The 18,485-nt window shown below is 39.5% G+C and overlaps 1 protein-coding gene across 3 annotated transcripts in view; it reads left to right on the forward strand.

Annotated features, from left to right (window-relative positions):
• Nucleotides 1-18,485, forward strand: part of LOC133655068 (urotensin-2 receptor) — a 112,808-nt gene that overhangs the window by 14,673 nt on the left and 79,650 nt on the right. For all 3 annotated transcript variants that reach the window (XM_062054976.1, XM_062054975.1, XM_062054974.1), the window contains one exon: nucleotides 4,724-5,102. In XM_062054976.1, coding sequence (XP_061910960.1) covers nucleotides 4,724-5,101 — 378 coding nt within the window. In that variant the 3' untranslated portion in view covers nucleotide 5,102. The remainder of the gene's footprint in view (nucleotides 1-4,723; nucleotides 5,103-18,485) is intronic.

An 18,485-nucleotide genomic window follows, 5' to 3' on the forward strand; every position in this document is an offset into this window, starting at 1 on the left:
TTTCATGTACTACGCGGCTGCCACCATGTAGACAGTCAATTCCCTTCACATTCATGTTATCATGCTTCTACTTGTGGCCTTTTTGCTATGTTTTGAAACATGGAGCAAACTACTATAATATGTACCACTTTCTATGCGATTCTTTAATTTACAATGGAGCCCACTTTTTAGTGTGCCAGAGGTGTGCCTTGGGAGACGCAGGTAAAACAGTAGCATGCATTCGAATGATCTCAATGCAAGAAAATGCATATTGCAAAAAGTTTATATATATATATATATATGTATATATATATATATATGTATATATACATATATATATATATATGTATATATATATATATATATATATATATATATATATATATACATATATATATATATATATATATATATATATATATATATATATATATATATATATATATATATATATATATATACATTAGGGGTGTCAAAGTTATTGCGATAACGTGTTAACTTTACTTTAACGACGCAAATGTTTTCACTGTGCACGTGTCCTAACTCCTTTTGTACCCTTGTAAGGTAATGTGTATACTGTATGACAGAAATATGTTGATTGTCTACATGGGCACAGAAAGGTCACACTCTCCATCGTCTATCATATTGCACTGATCACCTCCTTCTGACCACGGCGGCCAGTTTGCACACACATTTCAAACATACTAAATATAGACGCAAAAACAGCAGTTTTAAAACTGTGTCATGCTTGATTAATCAAATTGTGAGTGGTAAAGGATCGTATTTGCATCACCACCTCCTACTTTTGTGGGTGTTCTAACAACCTACACATTTTCTGCATATCCATTATGACAGACACGCTCGATGGATTGTGCTCTCTAGTTTGCGCTCTCTAGTTTACGCTCTCTAGTTTGCGCTCTCTAGTTTGCGTTCTCTAGTTTGCGCTCTCTAGTTTGCTCAATAAAGAGACGCAATCCTCTGTACACAAGTTTAGTATATCAGCTTTGTGTGCATTATCAAATAAGCACATGTTTTATTCCACATAAACCTTTAGTAGATCAAGCCCTGTATGTCTGACTTTTTACATTGTTACGATGATTTAATGACACTCATTAAAACAACAAAGCTCTAGTAGTGGTCGAAGACTTTTGCACTGCTCATTAGAAGAATTTCCATTTCCATGTCTCACATTAACTATACATACAGGCTACTTATTGTTTGGTTCAAGATCAGTGTAGCAATGTGGCAGTTTTTGGAGAAACATGATGGTTGGTGAGACGATGAGCCAACATCATTTCTGACTCTCACTTAGCCTAAATTCTTATTCAAAAAGCCAAATCGCTGTAAATTGTAAATTAAGCATGGGCGCCAACTCAAAAAGGTAATTGACATCAAAAATCACACTTAATCTCTATGAATATTCAGGGTGTCAGAAACAGTACTGAGGCTTTTATAATCTGGGATCAGACCCAAATCTGCAGAGGTAGTCAAGATCAAATATACCACTTAATAAGTCTGCAAATTTGAAATAAATCTCCCAAACCTTTTGCTAATCTTCAGACAGAAATTAGCGATTATTCACAGAGAATAAAAAATATACAGATTTTTTTAAATAGCTGAGCCAAAGTTCTTTGGGAAACTAACTTTAAAAGTCAAAAGTCCATCTGTTGAAAACTTCAACAGATTGTCCTATCACTCCTAGTGTAGCAGTGATTGATTGACATGGACAACATAACCTGTTGCTGTTTTCCCTTCTCACCATGTGGAACATAAATTAATCTGTGGGTGCCTCTCTGCCTTGCTCTTTCTCAACAAACACGTTGGCAACAAATGTCAGTGGACTCATATGAAGTGCATGCACGATAAGAGCGCACATAACAGCACGTAGCAGGAAACCATCTGACTGACAATGGTGAGGCCATCAACTTCAGAATCGCAATCCAGTAATTAGGAAAAACCATTAGGACGCAGGTCAAACAGTAGACATGATGTAAATATGTACACTGTGCAATATAATGCATCTCTCTCCCATAACCACAAATGCCATTTTCTGGTTGAGATTAATCAGATAAGTCCAAAAAGGAACACACCCTATGTGGGCTGAGAGGATAACAACTAGTTATGCTTGTGGGTGTAAAACAAATAGAGCTAATGAAGTTCTGGCGGAATTTCAGGAAATAGTGGTGGTGCAGCTTCATACTGGAATTATGCTCTGTATGTAAACATTACTATGAAGGGAACATCCATATAAAGATAGTGTATTTAGATCATTAAGTTATATTGCAAATGTTATTCTGCGAAATGGGCAAAAGATTTTTAGAATTGTGTTCAAAGAAATAATGTGACTGTTTGCTTTACTTGCAAATTTGCACTACATTTTGTACGAAAGGTTCAGGAAGTATGTTGCCTAGCTGTGTTGTTTTGAAACTTTGTTCATTTCTCTGAGTGCATCGATTTACCGTAAATTCGCTAATTATTCACTCAACTGCAGAGTCTCCAATTATTGCTGGGTGTGTTGTCAATGAGTGAGTAATCTATAAAATAGCGTGTACACCGTTGCAGCCTTCAAAGCCCTCTAAATCAACTTCAAAACCCTCCAGCAATGTTTTATATACACACTGCAAGTACCGTATATATATATATATATATATATAAAATGTAGTAAAAGACACCTTCATAACAATATGTAATATGTTCAATATTTACCTATTTTGATAATTTCCGGAACTGTTTCCTTCCGCAAATTGATTTCTGTTTCCATAGCAAAGCACGTCTGACTTCTGGCAACAAATGTTTGTTTCTACTTCCGGAATCAAACAAGCGTGTGTTTTCTATGGCAGACTTGGTAACAGACAACAAAGACGACTATTTTTGGACAAATGAGGATTCACAACCTTATCTTTTTGAAACTAAATATACTGAGGATGAACTACTGCTAATAGAAGCGTGCATGAAAGAAAAGTGAGATGTTGGAGCAGATAAAAGCCGGGAGAAGGGGATGAAAGCGATGTTCACGCTATAAATATGGAACTTGGAGACAAGCTACTTCGACATAAATGGATTGCTTACACAAAATCAATAGGAAACGTCCCTGGTCAGCTGGACCAGACGAACAGCTGTCCATCTAGTGAGTCACTTTAATATCGACCATTATACACGCAGCACGCTATTCAGGAACTGTGATTGGATATATTCTGAACTTGTCTCACACATTTACATGAACAAATTTAATATGATTGAGTGTGAATGTTGTCTGTCTATCTGTGTTGGGCCTGCGATGAGGTGGCGACTTGTCCAGGGTGTACCCCGCCTTCCGCCCGATTGTAGCTGAGATAGGCTCCAGCGCCCCCAGCGACCCCAAAGGGAATAGGCGGTAGAAAATGGATGGATGGATGGAACATAGGTTTACTGAGGGCTGAGGGAAGGAATGTGTGTGTCTAGCGGAGGCTGACGCAGGTGATGGGAAGATGATATCATACGAGTGTAGTACCGTGTCCCTTTTTCAGCTCATTTCTCCACTACTGCGGATCATTTTGTCAACTTGTTATATGTTTATAAATGGTTGATTTATATAGGCTAGTAAGGTAAAGTTTTGTACCTGACAAGTTTCGGCTATCTTGCTTCTGCAGCCTTCATCAGAGGTGTCACGTGATGTTAGCGTGACGTCATCTGTGACGTGTTATATGGATTGTTCCATCCCACCTGAAGTGGTGGGATGGGAGGTTGCAGAAGCAAGATAGCCGAAACTTGTCAGGTACAAAACTTTACCTTACTAGCCTATATAAATCAACCATTTATAAATACACATTAGTAGGCTAAATGAACCTCTTCAACATATAACTTGTTATATGTATGTTTTGTGGGTAAATTAAAATGTACTTTTTCAACTTCAAACTTTTTGATTTAAGGGGGCAAGACATTTACTATGTAGAGCCGGCCCCGCTTCAAAGTCAGAATCATTCAAGCGATGGCTGCAAATTACACTCCTCTCGCTTGGTCCGTCCCATTTTGCACTGGTCAATTAAACTCCAGAAGTGCATACTTTTCACATATTTTCATAATTTGTAAATCTATGCAGGCTGATCCCCTTTTTACCCGTATTGCTACAGCCTGCAACGATTCATCCGGCAGACATCTTTTCTAATTCCTTCAAATTCTGCATGGGAATATCGTGATTTGGGATGAAGATGCTACCAAAACACTTACTACACGATATGAAATTGCCTCCAGTCTTCTGTAGGTGACATCAGCAGGCTGTATTTGGCTCTAAAAGTAGGGGTTCTAAAAATTTACGGAAACTCGTTACAAAACAATCCTAAAATTACAGCAGTGTCTATTTCGGGGGAATTTTTACCTTCTGTCGCAGTCGATTAAATTTGAATTCAAAAGCATGATAGCCGCATGAAGGAGAAGACAGCAGGGCTCAAGTATAGTCCCCTTAAAGTACACTATGTTCTGGTGAAATGAAGCATGGTAGCATGTCAACATCGTTATTCAAGTTATCGACAAAGATTAGCTTTGTTTCATGTTGTAGGTACTGTTTCCCTCACTTGTTCATACACTAAACCATTTTTGTATTTACACCCACAAGATTGTCCAATATAGAAATAAAATAATATCACTTGGTTTTATGAAAAAAAAAAAATAATAATAATCTTAGAATTACTAGTTACTCTGTACATGCCATCATGTTACTGTAATGTTTTTTTGATTGTTTGTCTATTTTGTTTTATGTCACCCAAAGGTTCTCTACCTGATTTTCACCATTGTGCTCCTCTTCTGGGCCTGCTTCTTGCCCTTCTGGATCTGGCAACTTCTGGATCAGTTCCATCCATCGCTGCCCCTGTCCAACAAAGCCAAGCGCAACATCACTTACCTGACGGCATGTCTGACATACTCCAACAGCTGCATCAACCCATTCCTATACACTCTTCTTACCAAGAACCACAAGGAGTACTTGAGGAAGCACAACCGGTCCTGGTCAGCCGGCAGCTATTTTAACCGGAGGAGTCGTTTTCAGAGCTCGCCACGCAGGTCGCCGTCCTTTAGCAGCCAGCAGTGTACAGAGAGCTTCATGCTCACACGCACAGCCTCCATGCGTGCTCAAAACAGCGGTTTGTAAGGTAGGCAAATGTTTGTTTTTTGGGGGACTTTTTGCTGTAGTTTTGTTCAATTTTGTGCTTATCTGACACAAATCAAAAGGGACAAATTGTGAGATAACAAAGCATGATACCATCATGCTAATATTATTAGTTAGGAACTGATATCGGGGTTACAAAGTTAAAATTACAGCAACAATTAACAGTACTCAAGTGTATTTATCATATGATACACTTTTGACAATGTAAAAAGTTATTTAATGGTCTACAATAGTGGACACCTCTGAGGTTGTTTTAGCATTAGCATCAATGCTAACATTAGCATCGATAGACTCTACCCGCATTCTTTTTTTGAACAGTCAGAGGTCGGGTCTTCTGGATGATACCCAGCAATATGTTTGGAGGAGAAAAGGTGAGGCGTTTAATCACAGGAACACCACCCTACCGTCAAGCATGATGGTGGTAGTATTATGCTCTGGCCCTGTTTTGCTGCCAATGGAACTGGTGCAATACAGAGAGTAAATGGGATAATGAAAAGAGAGGGTTACCTCCAAATTCTCCAGGACAACCTAAAATCATCAGCCCCGAGGTTGGGTCTTAGGTGCAGTTGGGTGTTCCAACAGGACAATGACCCCAAACACACATCAAAAGTGGTAAAGGAATGGCTAAATCAGGCTAGAATTAAGGTTTTAGAATGGCCTTCCCAAAGTCCTGACTTAAACGTGTAGACAATGCTGAAGAAACAAGTCCATGTCAGAAAACCAACAAATGTAGCTGTACTGCACCAATTTCGTCAAGAGGAGTGGTCAAAAATTCAACCAGAAGCTTGCCAGAAGCTTGTAGATGGCTACTAAAAGCGCCTTATTGCAGTAAAACTTGCCAAGGGACATGTAACCAAATATTAACATTGCTGTATGTATACTTTGACCCAGCAGATTTGGTCTCATTTTCAGTAGACACATAATAAATTCATAAAAGAACCAAACTTCATGAATGTTTTTTGTGACCAACAAGTATGTGCTCCAATCACTCAATCACAAAAAAATAAAAGTTGTAGAAATTATTGGAAACTCAAGACAGCCATGACATTATGTTCTTTACAACTGTATGTAAACTTTTGACCACGACTGTACATGTTACAGCTTAGGGGTCACTCCCGCAAACGTTTTTGAAATTGGGTATGTAAGCACCACGAGTGGCCCCTACTCAGGATCGAGCTTCTGCAAAAGTAAGCCCTGGTGAAGAATTATGCATTCTCTTTACAGCAAAAGGGCAAACACGTCCGATTCCACCCTTGTGATCAATGAGTGATCACAAGGGTGGAGGCCAGTCCACGAGAAAAGGGAAGTGATGAAGAGGGAGATGCTTGGGTAGTTTCATCCATGGATAAGAGGTATTTTGTCAAAAGGATGTGTAGCTAACTACAATTAATCTAAAAAAAAAGTATAATAATAATATCTGAGGCCAATTCCTTCTTTTTAAGACTTTGACATGTGTATCTTTATTTCCTTAGCTGTGGGAATACAGCTTGAACTTGAGGTTACATTTGGAGTCATTATTCTTCCAGCCTTGTGCAAATGATTAAACATACCAAAACACACATCTATGTCCCCAAAACAACAGACTAGAGTATTTTCCAAATGGCACGCTATAATGACATATTTTAATTGGGCTGAGTATGTTGGTTGGTTGGTTGAAATGTATTTCGAACGTGTATGCAGTATCAATATGATATGTCACATATTTTACATATTTTCTTTACATGTAGAACCTTTATTTAACCAGATAAGAAAACCCATTGATATCAAGATCTCTTTCACAAGGGTGACCTGGCCAAGAGGTCAACAGCACATGTCACAGAGCAGTTTCAAAAATAATACATTAAGACATACATTTTAAAATACATAAGAGTAAAACAACAGAGATTTACATCTTTAAAAACACAGGCACTGTGCAAACGTCTCTCGCTGTTTGTCCCTCAGGACAGAACAGAAGGCTCCAAATGGAAGTAGTTCTGTAAGTTTCAGTTTCGTCTGCAATGCATTCCATGCCATAGGGGCAGCAATGCCAAAAGCTCTTTTGCCAAATTCAGTCCGTACATGAGGAACAGTTAAAACATACAAATTGTTAGAACGTAATGCGTAAGAGCTGCTTTTTCTTTGTAACAGAGTACACAAGTATGGAGGTATTAAACCTAAAAGAGCCTTATAAATGATAGTCAGCCAATGTGTGTATCTGCGTGCACTTAATGAAGATAAGTCTGACTTCATATACAGTTGACAATGGTGGGTGAGACTACGACAGCCAGTAACAAATCTTAGTGCTGAATGAAAAACAGTGTCCAAGGACTGGAGGCATTTAGATGAAGCACTAAAATAAAGCACGTCTCCATAATCAATTACAGGCAAGATAGTTGCTGTCACCAATTTCTTTCTGACTTTAAGAGAGAAGCAGTTTTTATTTCTAAAAAAGAAACCAAGCTTTACCCTAAGCTTAGAGACCAAGTTGTTAATATGGGCTTTAAATGAAAGCTCCTGATCAAGAGTAAAACCCAAGTACTTGTAATTTAAGACCTGCTTTATAGGGTTTCCATTTGATGTTACAATATTTGGAATATTTTTCAGTAGCACCCTTGAATGAGAGAAAACCATTACCTTGCTTTTATCTGTATTTAAAACCAATTTAAGATCAAATAAGCGAGCCTTGATGACATCAAAAGCAGCTTGTAAAAACTCAAAAGCCTGAGTGATGGAGGTTGAACAGCAATAAATAATGGTGTCGTCTGCATAAAAATGTCCAAAAAGGAGTAAGAAAAAGCCAGGCTTATCTAACACTCCTCCTTTTTCTCTTCATAGCAATTACGAACACATACTTGCTGTTCTCAATTTGTACTCCATTTATATCAATGAGTTCTAAATGCATAATTTCTTCTCATAAGTAGTTGAATCAGTTATGATTTGCTTGATAGGATGGATATTTCATTTTCAATAAATTCATGACGTTTATCATTATTTTTCTTTGTACTTTGTAAACACTTTTAGTTTGAACAGTCTCTTAAACTGAATCGTATTAGTACATTGTTTGATTTCTTAACTTAATCCATTCCATAATTTAATTCCACATACATATATGCTAAAGGTCTTACATGTTGTATGTGCATACAAATGTTTTAAGTTAGATTTTCCTCTAAGGTTATATTTATCCTCTTATGTTGAGAAAGTTGTTGTACATTCTTGGGTAGCAGGTTATAGTTTGCTTTGTGCATATATTTAGCTGTTTGCAAATTCACCAAATTATTGAATTTCAATATTTTGAATTTCATAAATAAAGGTTTTGTATGTTCTCTATATCCAACATCATGCATTATTCTAATTGATCTTTTTTGTAACACCGTTGGTGAATGAAGTGTACTTTTGTAGTTATTTCCCCATATTTCTACACAATAACTCAGATATGGTAACACTAGCGAGCAGTAGAAATTATGAAGTGATTTTTGTCTCGAACATATTTTGCTTTATTTATTATAAAAATATTTCTTGCCACTTTATGTTGTGTATTTTTATATGAGATTTCCAGTTAATTTCATCATCTATTATTGCACCCCAAAATTGGATTTATTTCACTCTTTCAATATCTACTCTGTCTATTTGTATTTGTGTTTGACTTTCTTTTCTACTGTTATTGAATAGCATAATCTTAATTTTAATGTGTCAAATGCTTTAGTTAGATCCATAAATACTGCTGATGCACTCTGTTTGCCATCTATTGCGTTGGTAATTTCCTATCATTTCGATTAATGGCATCAATGTTGAAATGTTAGCTCTGTATCCGTATTGGTTCTCTACAAGTGTTCCACATTTATTTGTGAATTTGTCCAAACTGTTGTTGAAATATTTTTCAATGATTTTAGAAAAAATTGTTGCAGTAAAGAAACATGTCTATTGTTTGTGAATTGGTGTTTTTTTCCAGTGTTATAAATTGGTATGACTTTTGCTATTTTCATTTTGTCTGGGAATTTTACAGTTTGAAATGACAGATTGCTAATATATGTTAAAGGCTGTGGAAATGTCATTAATAACTTTTTCTATCACTTTCACATCTATTCCGTGACAATCAGTTGAAGTCTTGGATTTGCATTTCTTTACCATTTTGATTATTTCCTCTTTTGTCACACTGACGAGGAACATTGAGTTGGGATGTCTATCTATAGAGTCATTCCAGTCTTCAACTGACCCGGTGACTGGAATCCTTAGCAATATTTACAAAGTAATTATCAAAATGTTCCAACCAGTGAAGTTGGCACGTTGTGTAATTCGTAAACAAAAACAGAATACAATGATTTGCAAATCCTTTTCAACTTATACTCAATTGAATACACTGCAAAGACAAGATATTAAATGTTCGAACTGAGAAACTAAATGTTTTTTGCAAATAATCATTAACTTCCCCCCACCCGAAGGCGGAGGGAAGCTACCCTCTCGTCCACTGGGTTGAACTCCAACATGCAGGCTCTGAGCCGGGGGGCAACAAGAATTGCCACCCCAGCCCGTCGCCTCTCACTGCTGGCAACGCCAGAGTGGAAGAGAGTCCAGCCCCTCTCGAGAGAACTGGTTCCAGAGCCCTTGCTGTGCGTCGAAGTGAGTCAGACTATATCTAGCCGGAACTTCTCCACCTCGTGCACTAGCTCAGGCTCCTTCCCCCCCAGCGAGGTGACGTTCCACGTCCCAAGAGTTAGCTTCTGTAGCCGAGGATCGGACCGCCAAGTACCCTGCCTTCGGCTGCCGCCCAGCTCACATTGCACCCGACCTCTATGGCCCCTGCTATGGGTGGTGAGCCCATTGGAGGGGAGACCCACGTTGCCTCTTCGGGCTGTGCCCGGCCACCAGGCGCTCGCCATCGTGCCCCAACTCTGGGCCTGGCTCCAGAGGGGGGCCCCGGTGACCCGCGTCCGGGCGAGGGAAATCTGAGTCTCGGTTCTTGTATTTCTATAGAAGTCTTCGAGCTGCTCTTTGTCTGATCCCTCACCTAGGACCTGTTTGTCTTGGGAGACCCTACCAGGGGGCATGGAAGCCCCCGGACAACATAGCTCCTAGGATCATTGGGACACGCAAACTCCTCTACCATGGTAAGGTGGCAGCTCAGAGAGGAGATCAGTGTCAGAGCTTGGTCCGCATTGCCGGCAGTAAGTCGGACACGTTTCCAGTGAGGGTTGGACTCCGCCAAGGCTGCCCTTTGTCACTGATTATTTTCATAACTTTTATGGACAGCATTTCTAGGCGCAGTCAAGGTGTTGAGGGGATCAGATTTGGTGGCTGCAGGATTAGGTCTCTGCTTTTTGCAGATGATGTGGTCCTGATGGCTTCATCTGGCCAGGATCTTCAGCTCTCACTGGATTGGTTCGCAGCTGAGTGTGAAGCGACTGGGATGAGAATCAGCACCTCCAAGTCCGAGTCCATGGTTCTCGCCCGGAAAAGGGTGGAGTGCCATCTCCGGGTTGGGGAGGAGATCTTGCCCCAAGTGTAGGAGTTCAAATACCTCGGAGTCTTGTTCACGAGTGAGGGAAGAGTGGATCGTGAGATCAACAGGCGGATCGGTGCGGCGTCTTCAGTAATGCGGACGCTGTATCGATCCGTTGTGGTGAAGAAGGAGCTGAGCCGTAAGGCAAAGCTCTCAATTTACCGGTCGATCTACGTTCCCATCCTCACCTATGGTCATGAGCTTTGGGTTATGACCGAAAGGACAAGATCACGGGTACAAGCGGCCGAAATGAGTTTCCTCCGCCGGGTGGCAGGGCTCTCCCTTAGAGATAGGGTGAGAAGCTCTGTCAAAGGAGGGGAGCTCAAAGTAAAGCCGCTACTCCTCCACATTGAGAGGAGCCAGATGAGGTGGTTCAGGCATCTGGTCAGGATGCCACCCGAACGCCTCCCTAGAGAGGTGTTTGGGGCACGTCCGACCGGTAGGAGGCCACGGGGAACACCAAGGACACGTTGGGAAGACTTTGTCTCCCGGCTGGCCTGGGAACGCCTCAGGATCCCCCGGGAAGAGCTGGACGAAGTGACTGGGGAGGGGGAAGTCTGGGGTTCCCTGCTTAGGCTGCTGCCCCCGCGGCCCGACCTCAGATAAGCGGAAGAAGATGGATGGATGGATGGATGGATCATTAACATAAAATTTAATGGCAGCAACACATTGCAAAAATGTTGGCACAGGGGCATTTTTACCACCTTTCCTTTTAACAACACTCAGTAAACGTTTGGGAACTGAGGAGACCAATTTTTGAAGCTTTTCAGGTGGAATTATTTCCCATCCTTGCTTGATATACAGCTTAAGTTGTTCAACAGTCCGGGGTCTCCATATTCGTATTTTACGCTTCATATTGTGCCACACATTTTCAATGGGAGACAGGTCTGGACCACAGGCAGGCCAGTCTCGTATCCGCACTCTTTTACTATGAAGCCACGCTATTGTAACACGTGGTCTGGCATTGTCTTCCTGAAATAAGCAAGGGCGTCCATGATAACATTGCTTGGATGGCAACATATGTTTCTCCAAAACCTGTATGTACCTTTCAGCATTAATGGTGCCTTCACAGATGTGTAATTTACCCATGCCTTGGGCACTAATACACCCCCATACCATCACAGATGCTGGCATTTCAACTTTACGCCTTAACAATCCGGATGGTTCTTTTCCTCTTTGGTCCGGAGGACACGACGTCCACAGTTTTCAAAAACTATTTGAAATGTGGACTCGTCAGACCACAGAACACGTTTCCACATTGCATCAGTCCATCTTAAATGAGCTCGGGCCCAGCGAAGTCGGCAGCGTTTCTGGGTGTTGTTGATAAATGGCTTTCGCTTTGCATAGTAGAGTTTTAACTTGCACTTACAGATGTAGCGACCAACTGTAGTTACTGACAGTGGTTTTCTGAAGTGTTCCTGAGCCCATGTGGTGATATCCTTTGCACACTGATGTCGCTTTTTGAGCCAGTACGTCTGAGGTATCGAAGGTCTGTAATATCATTGCTTACGTGCAGTGATTTCTCCAGATTCTCTGAACCTTTTGATGATATTACAGACCATAAATGGTGTAATCCCTAAATTCCTTACAATAGCTCGTTGAGAAATGTTGTCCTTTTTTGAAACATGTTGCAGGCATCAAATTCCAAATGAGCTAATATTTTCAAAAAATAAACTTTTCCAGTTTGAACATTAAGTGTCATCTCTTTGGAGTCTATTCAGTTGAATATAGGTTGAAAAGGATTTGCAAATCATTGTATTCTGTTTTTATTTACAATGTACACAATGTGCCAACTTCACTGGTTTGGGGTTTTGTACATATATCATTTTACATATTACATCATGTATATAAAACCTTGATGGTGTTTTTAAGAGCTTTGTAGGCGGAATTGCGCAGCATCCATAGCAATATTTAGAATGCAAAAAAAAACAAAAAACATCCATCGTCATGTCTTTCATAATGATTGTGAATGAAAAAAAAAAGTGCAGTTACCCTTTAAGAAGCCTTTTAAAAAAAAACAGTTAGTTTATTCAATGTGTGATTATGCCTTTTTTATTTTTACTTTAGTGTTTAAAATATCTAAATTTATGTCCGTCTCTATACCTGTTGTATACATTATTCTTATTATCTTATTATATTACATATCAGTTGCAAATGTTTCCTATAGAGTAAGCTGGGTGAATCAATCACTGTGTGACAGAGGGGACTGGAAACTAACAGACAAAGGCTATTTGCATGGTCATAAAACTATATCCGGTTATCAGATGCTGTGTTGTAATTGAATGCTTACTTGGAATAATTTTCCATTGTCCTGATGCCAAAAACGATTGTATGCCCCTTAATGTTGTTATGTCTCATTCACAGGCATGCCCTTTTTTTTTAAATAAAAAAAAATAAAAATAAAAAAACAATAAAAACACATTATGACTATACTCTATGCTTTGGAATATAATTTACTGAATGACAGTAACCAATGTTCTCAATGTCCTCACTAAATTCAACTTTCTGTGGTTACAGGATCATGATGATAAGATCAGTGACAATTGTTCACCTTATTAACTCGATGGCAAACAGAAATATACCTTGGAATGGATGCCATGAATGTTTACCCTTGGATTTATGTTAGGCTTTGGGACATCATTTCCTGGGAAGCCCACATGCGTCTCATGAAAACCCCAATGCACACTATATTGATTGCAATATCGTGTGTGTGGTTACGGGTGCATCACCGTTTTTTTGTAATATGTGTGTGTATCACATATTGTGCTGTAAAAGTCATTTTGTGGCTCTATTGACAATTCTACCAATTGTTAAACAGGATAGCCTTGAAATGTGATGTCACTTATAAAATGGAGAGGGTTTGCAACAGCTTTTGTCTTGTAAATCATTAAATGTCTCATTTTGCTGAATGGGAATATCTGTGTAGGACAGGGGTCGGCAACCTTTACCACTCAAAGAGCCATTTTGGCAAGTTTCACAAATTAAAGAAAGTAATGGGAGCCACAAAAAAATTTCTAAAATTTAAAATGAAAAACACCGCATACAAAGCTTAAATGCTTTGTGCTATGTTAACCAGGGGTCTCCGACACACGCACCAGCACGCACTTTAATGTGGAAATTTGATGTTATACTTGCCAATCCTCTCATTTATCCCGGGAGACTCCCGAATATCAGAGCGTGATGACACTGCAATTGGCACCCTCTGCGGTCTGCCCTAACAGTGTACCTGCTCGACCACATGTAGAATGCAGCTCCAGTTTGCTCACGTAATTGACAGCAAGGCTACTACCTCAGCAGCCACACATCTTACACTGACGGTACCAATACCCAGAATCCCATGCAGCCCTAACTCTTCCGCTCAACCAACGCACGGAAGGGGGGGGGGGGGGTTGATGTGTGGGGGGATTTGGTGGTAGCGGGGGTGTATAATGTAGACCGGAAGAGTTAGTGCTGCATGGGATTCTGGGTAATGGTTGTGTTGTGTTTATGTTGTGTTACGGTGGGATGTTCTCCAGAAATGTATTTTTCATTCTTTTTTGGTGTGGGTTCACAGTGTGGCGCATATTTGTAACGTAACAATGTTAAAGTTGTTTGATATGGCTACCGTCAGTGTAAGCTGTGTGGCTGATGAGTAAGTATGCTTTGCTGTCCCCTGTGTGTGCAAGTAATAACAACATGTGGCTGGACTGGCACACTATATGTAAATGCTATAGAGGACAATTACTGCAGTGCAATTAGGGCACGCCCTTTATTTAGTAAGTAGAGTGTAAATAGGATTATTTTTTCCCTGGGAGTAATCAATGAGAGACACTAAGATCCATACGTCTCCTGGGAAAATCGGGGGGGTCGGCATGTATGTAGCTGAGCCGCATCAGAGTGGTCAAGGAGCCGCATGCGGCTCCGGAGCCGCGGGTTGCCGACCCCTGGTGTAGGATATGTCTTTGATTGCAGATTTAATGAATGTTATTATGCTTAACTGAGATCAATAGACATCAGTAGAAAAGATACCTTGGGCATAAAAAAGGTTAAGTTCATCATTTTTTAAATCTTCCAACTCGGTTTGTTGATTATGCATGCATATTAATGTTGATTTGCATCTCATTTCTAAGCTGAGTGTGCAATTAAGAAAAACGACTCTTAGGCGGGGATCTGTGGGACCCTAATGTGAATGCTAATAATGCTTAAAGTTTAAATGTTAACAGATAGCATGGTAGTAACTGGCAGCGATCCATCTACGGTACTAAATCTAAATGGGATATGCAAAATGCTAACATCCTAGAGCTATAGCACCAAGTAAGATTAGTAGTAGCAATATTGATAGTTTCTTATGATTTTAACCATGTGACTGTTGTGTTTTACTAAAGGGGAGGTGACGGCAACTGACACCAGAGGGAAGTATGTTCAATAATGTATTTTATATATATATATATATATATATATATATATATATATATATATATATATAATAAACAATACAACTAAACTATAGAATGGAGTGTTTGACCAAAATACAAGAGTGTTTGGTGTAAGACTATGTGTGCAGATATCTGAAGTGTGTTACCTAGTGTTGTTGAGAAAGCAGTCAAGTCCAAATAGGGCAAGGCAAAAGAGGTCCAAGATCCGCGAGGGGTCCGTGGGGCAGAGAGAGACGTCAGAGTCCGGGGGCGAGCCAGGAGTCGGGAAACGAGGGAGGCAGTCGAGATCCAGGGCAACGGAAGGGAAAAACAGCGGAATCACGGGAGAACAAACAAGGATGTCAGACACGAGGGAAAAGCGCAGAGAGAGAGAGAGCATAAGCCTTACAGTATCCAAAGGGCAAATTAAGTTCCCGCGTGGATCCTTGGGTCCACTGGTCCTTTATACAGCTCGCTCTCATCAGTCCCAGGTGTGCAGATTGCGATTGTGTGCAGGCTTGTCGCTGCGTGGGTGTGCTGCGCTCAGCGTGGGCGGGGGCGTGTCCGGGCGAGCAGCCAGAGGAGGAACTGTGACACTCAGTTGCAGGAGGGAAGCGGGTTCGAATCCGCGCCGTGACAGTGACCTGTTGAAAACTAAAAGCTACAGTAACAATTTCAATACATCCAAGTGTTTGAACAAATGTTTTTTTTATGGCCAAACACAGATGAATCCAAAATCCACTGGGGGTATCCTTTTGGTCAATGCACTTGTGTCTAATTTTTCAAAATGAGTCATTCATTTTGAAAAAAATCACCACACAGGGGCTTTGTACAAAAACAATAGTTTTGTTTTTATTGAAAACAACTGCACAAATGGAAGAGATTGACTGTTTTTCCTTGCTTTGAGACATAGAGAGTAAAATCCAACATTTTTTAAGACAGGACAATTATGTCTACATTTTCACCGATGGATATACATATAGATATGGATTTGGAGTGAAAGGCCTGACCGGGAGGGCAATTTATTCACAAAAAACTAGGGATGTCCGATAATGGCTTTTTGCCGATATCCGATATTCCGATATTGTCCAACTCTTTAATTACCGATACTGATATCAACCGATACCGATATCAACCGATACATGCAGTCGTGGAATTAACACATTATTATGCCTAATTTGGACAACCACGTATGGTGAAGATAAGGTACTTTTTAAAAAAAAAAATAAAAATAAGATAACTAAATTAAAAACATTTTCTTGAATAAAAAAGAACGTAAAACAATATAAAAACAGTTACATAGAAACTAGTAATTAATGAAAATGAGTAAAATTAACTGTTAAAGGTTAGTACTATTAGTGGACCAGCAGCACGCACAATCATGTGTGCTTATGGACTGTATCCCTTGCAGACTGTATTGATATATATTGATATATAATGTAGGAACCAGAATATTGATAACAGAAAGAAATGGGGGGAGGGAGGTTTTTTGGGTTGGTGCACTAATTGTAAGTGTATCTTGTGTTTTTTATGTTGATTTAATAAAAAATAAAAATAAAAACGATACAGATAATAAAAAAAACGATACCGATAATTTCCGATATTACATTTTAACGCATTTATCGGCCGATAATATCGGCAGGCCGATATTATCGGACATCCCTACAAAAAAACCTCAACATTCCTCAGCTGTAGAACCAATGTTACACTTTTTGTCTCCCTCTTCTGATCATGGTACAGAAAATAGGTACAATTTGACATGAAACTATGTAGCTTGACAGAAGTACAGAAGTGTGTAAACAAAATGAGATTGCTGTGTGTCTGTATGCCTTACAATTGGTCTGTAATGTAACCTCAATCAATACAATTGTTTTATTTGAGGGACATAAGAGTAAAAAAAAATTGAGTTTAAAGGGGCTGTTCGCAACATTTACACAGATGCCCTCTCTGACTGCAAATTGTTTGTTGCTTCTCTTGGACTGCCTTAGTACGTTTGCACACACTCCCTGTGCATACGTGTTGAGGAGACAGGGTGACTGACTGCCATAAACACCAATCATTTTATTTGGGCCGGTAAAAATGTTTTATTACATAAGCTTTGTAATTGTGAAAAATATAGACAATTGTCAAACATATGTGTTCTGTCAAACCACCAATGGTAAAATAAGCTAGGCGGTAGTGTTGATGTTAAAATGTTACTGTGAGGAAGCTGCAAACAGCACCTTTAAAAGTGGAAAAAGTCACCATGCTTAAAAAAACAAAGGGACACTGATCACAAGTAGCAATTGATTATGTGTGCTTAAAACCTGCCTGCAATAAAAATATTGAATTATTACACTATTTGACACCAACTATGGAAAACCAAACATTTAGTAGTGGTCCATCTTCCACAGCCTTCCAGCTGACATCCTCCTCTTAAGCTGGGGATCAATAGTGTGTTAAAGATAGGGTAGAAGGGAAAAAAGATTGGACGAAGGGGGAAGAAAGAAAGAAAGAAAGAAAGAAAGACAGAAAGAAAAAGGAGAAAGAAAGAGGATGGAACACAACAAAATGTGTCTATAGATATTTTGATTCATTCAGGTCATTGTAATCTCAGGGCATTTAATCAATCGCGACTGGACTGTTTGGTTTGTCTTAGAAGACGTTTTGCCTCTCATCCAAGTAGGCTTCATCAGTTCATGCTCAGAGACTTAGATTGGTCATATCTGGATTTAGACTTAGATTGGTCAGCTAGATCTAACCAATCTAAGTCTCTGAGCATGAACTGATGAAGCCTACTTGGATTTGAGGCGAAACATCTTCTAAGACAAACCAAACATTCCAGTTGTGATCGATTGAATGCCCTGAGATTGCAACAAAAGGTGGTTTGGTAATGGCTGATGTGTGGCTGAATACAAATGAACAAAGTTAACACTTTTTTTTGTGCCTCGGGCTGATATCGAGCCGAAGTTGTTACACCGTTACACATTTCAAAGCCTGCTAATTGTATTGACAATGATTTGACTGTCATTACAAATCTGCACCATAACTAATGAGACACAAATCTAAAAGCGGGTCAAAGTACTTATTTGGGATGTGGTACTAAGAAACAATACAACTAAAAAAATGAATACAGTTTAATGTGATAGTTTATTACCCATTGTAATTAGAAGAATATAAACCAGGGATGTAAATAAAGATGTCCGATAATGGCTTTTTTTGCCGATATCCGATATTCCGATATTATCCAACTCTTAATTACCGATTCCGATATCAACCGATACCGATATATACAGTCGTGGAATTAAAAACATTATTATGCCTAATTTTGTTGTGATGCCCTGCTGGATGCATTGAACAATGTAACAAGGTTTTCCAAAATAAGAGAACAACTTCAACTAAAGTTATGGAAAAAAGTGCCAACATGGCACTGCCATATTTATTATTGAAGTCACAAAGTGCGTTCTTTTTTTTAACATGCCTCAAAACAGCAGCTTGGAATTTGGGACATGCTCTC

This window comes from Entelurus aequoreus, linkage group LG08 (assembly GCF_033978785.1).
Source record: "Entelurus aequoreus isolate RoL-2023_Sb linkage group LG08, RoL_Eaeq_v1.1, whole genome shotgun sequence".
Classification (NCBI taxonomy): domain Eukaryota; kingdom Metazoa; phylum Chordata; class Actinopteri; order Syngnathiformes; family Syngnathidae; genus Entelurus; species Entelurus aequoreus.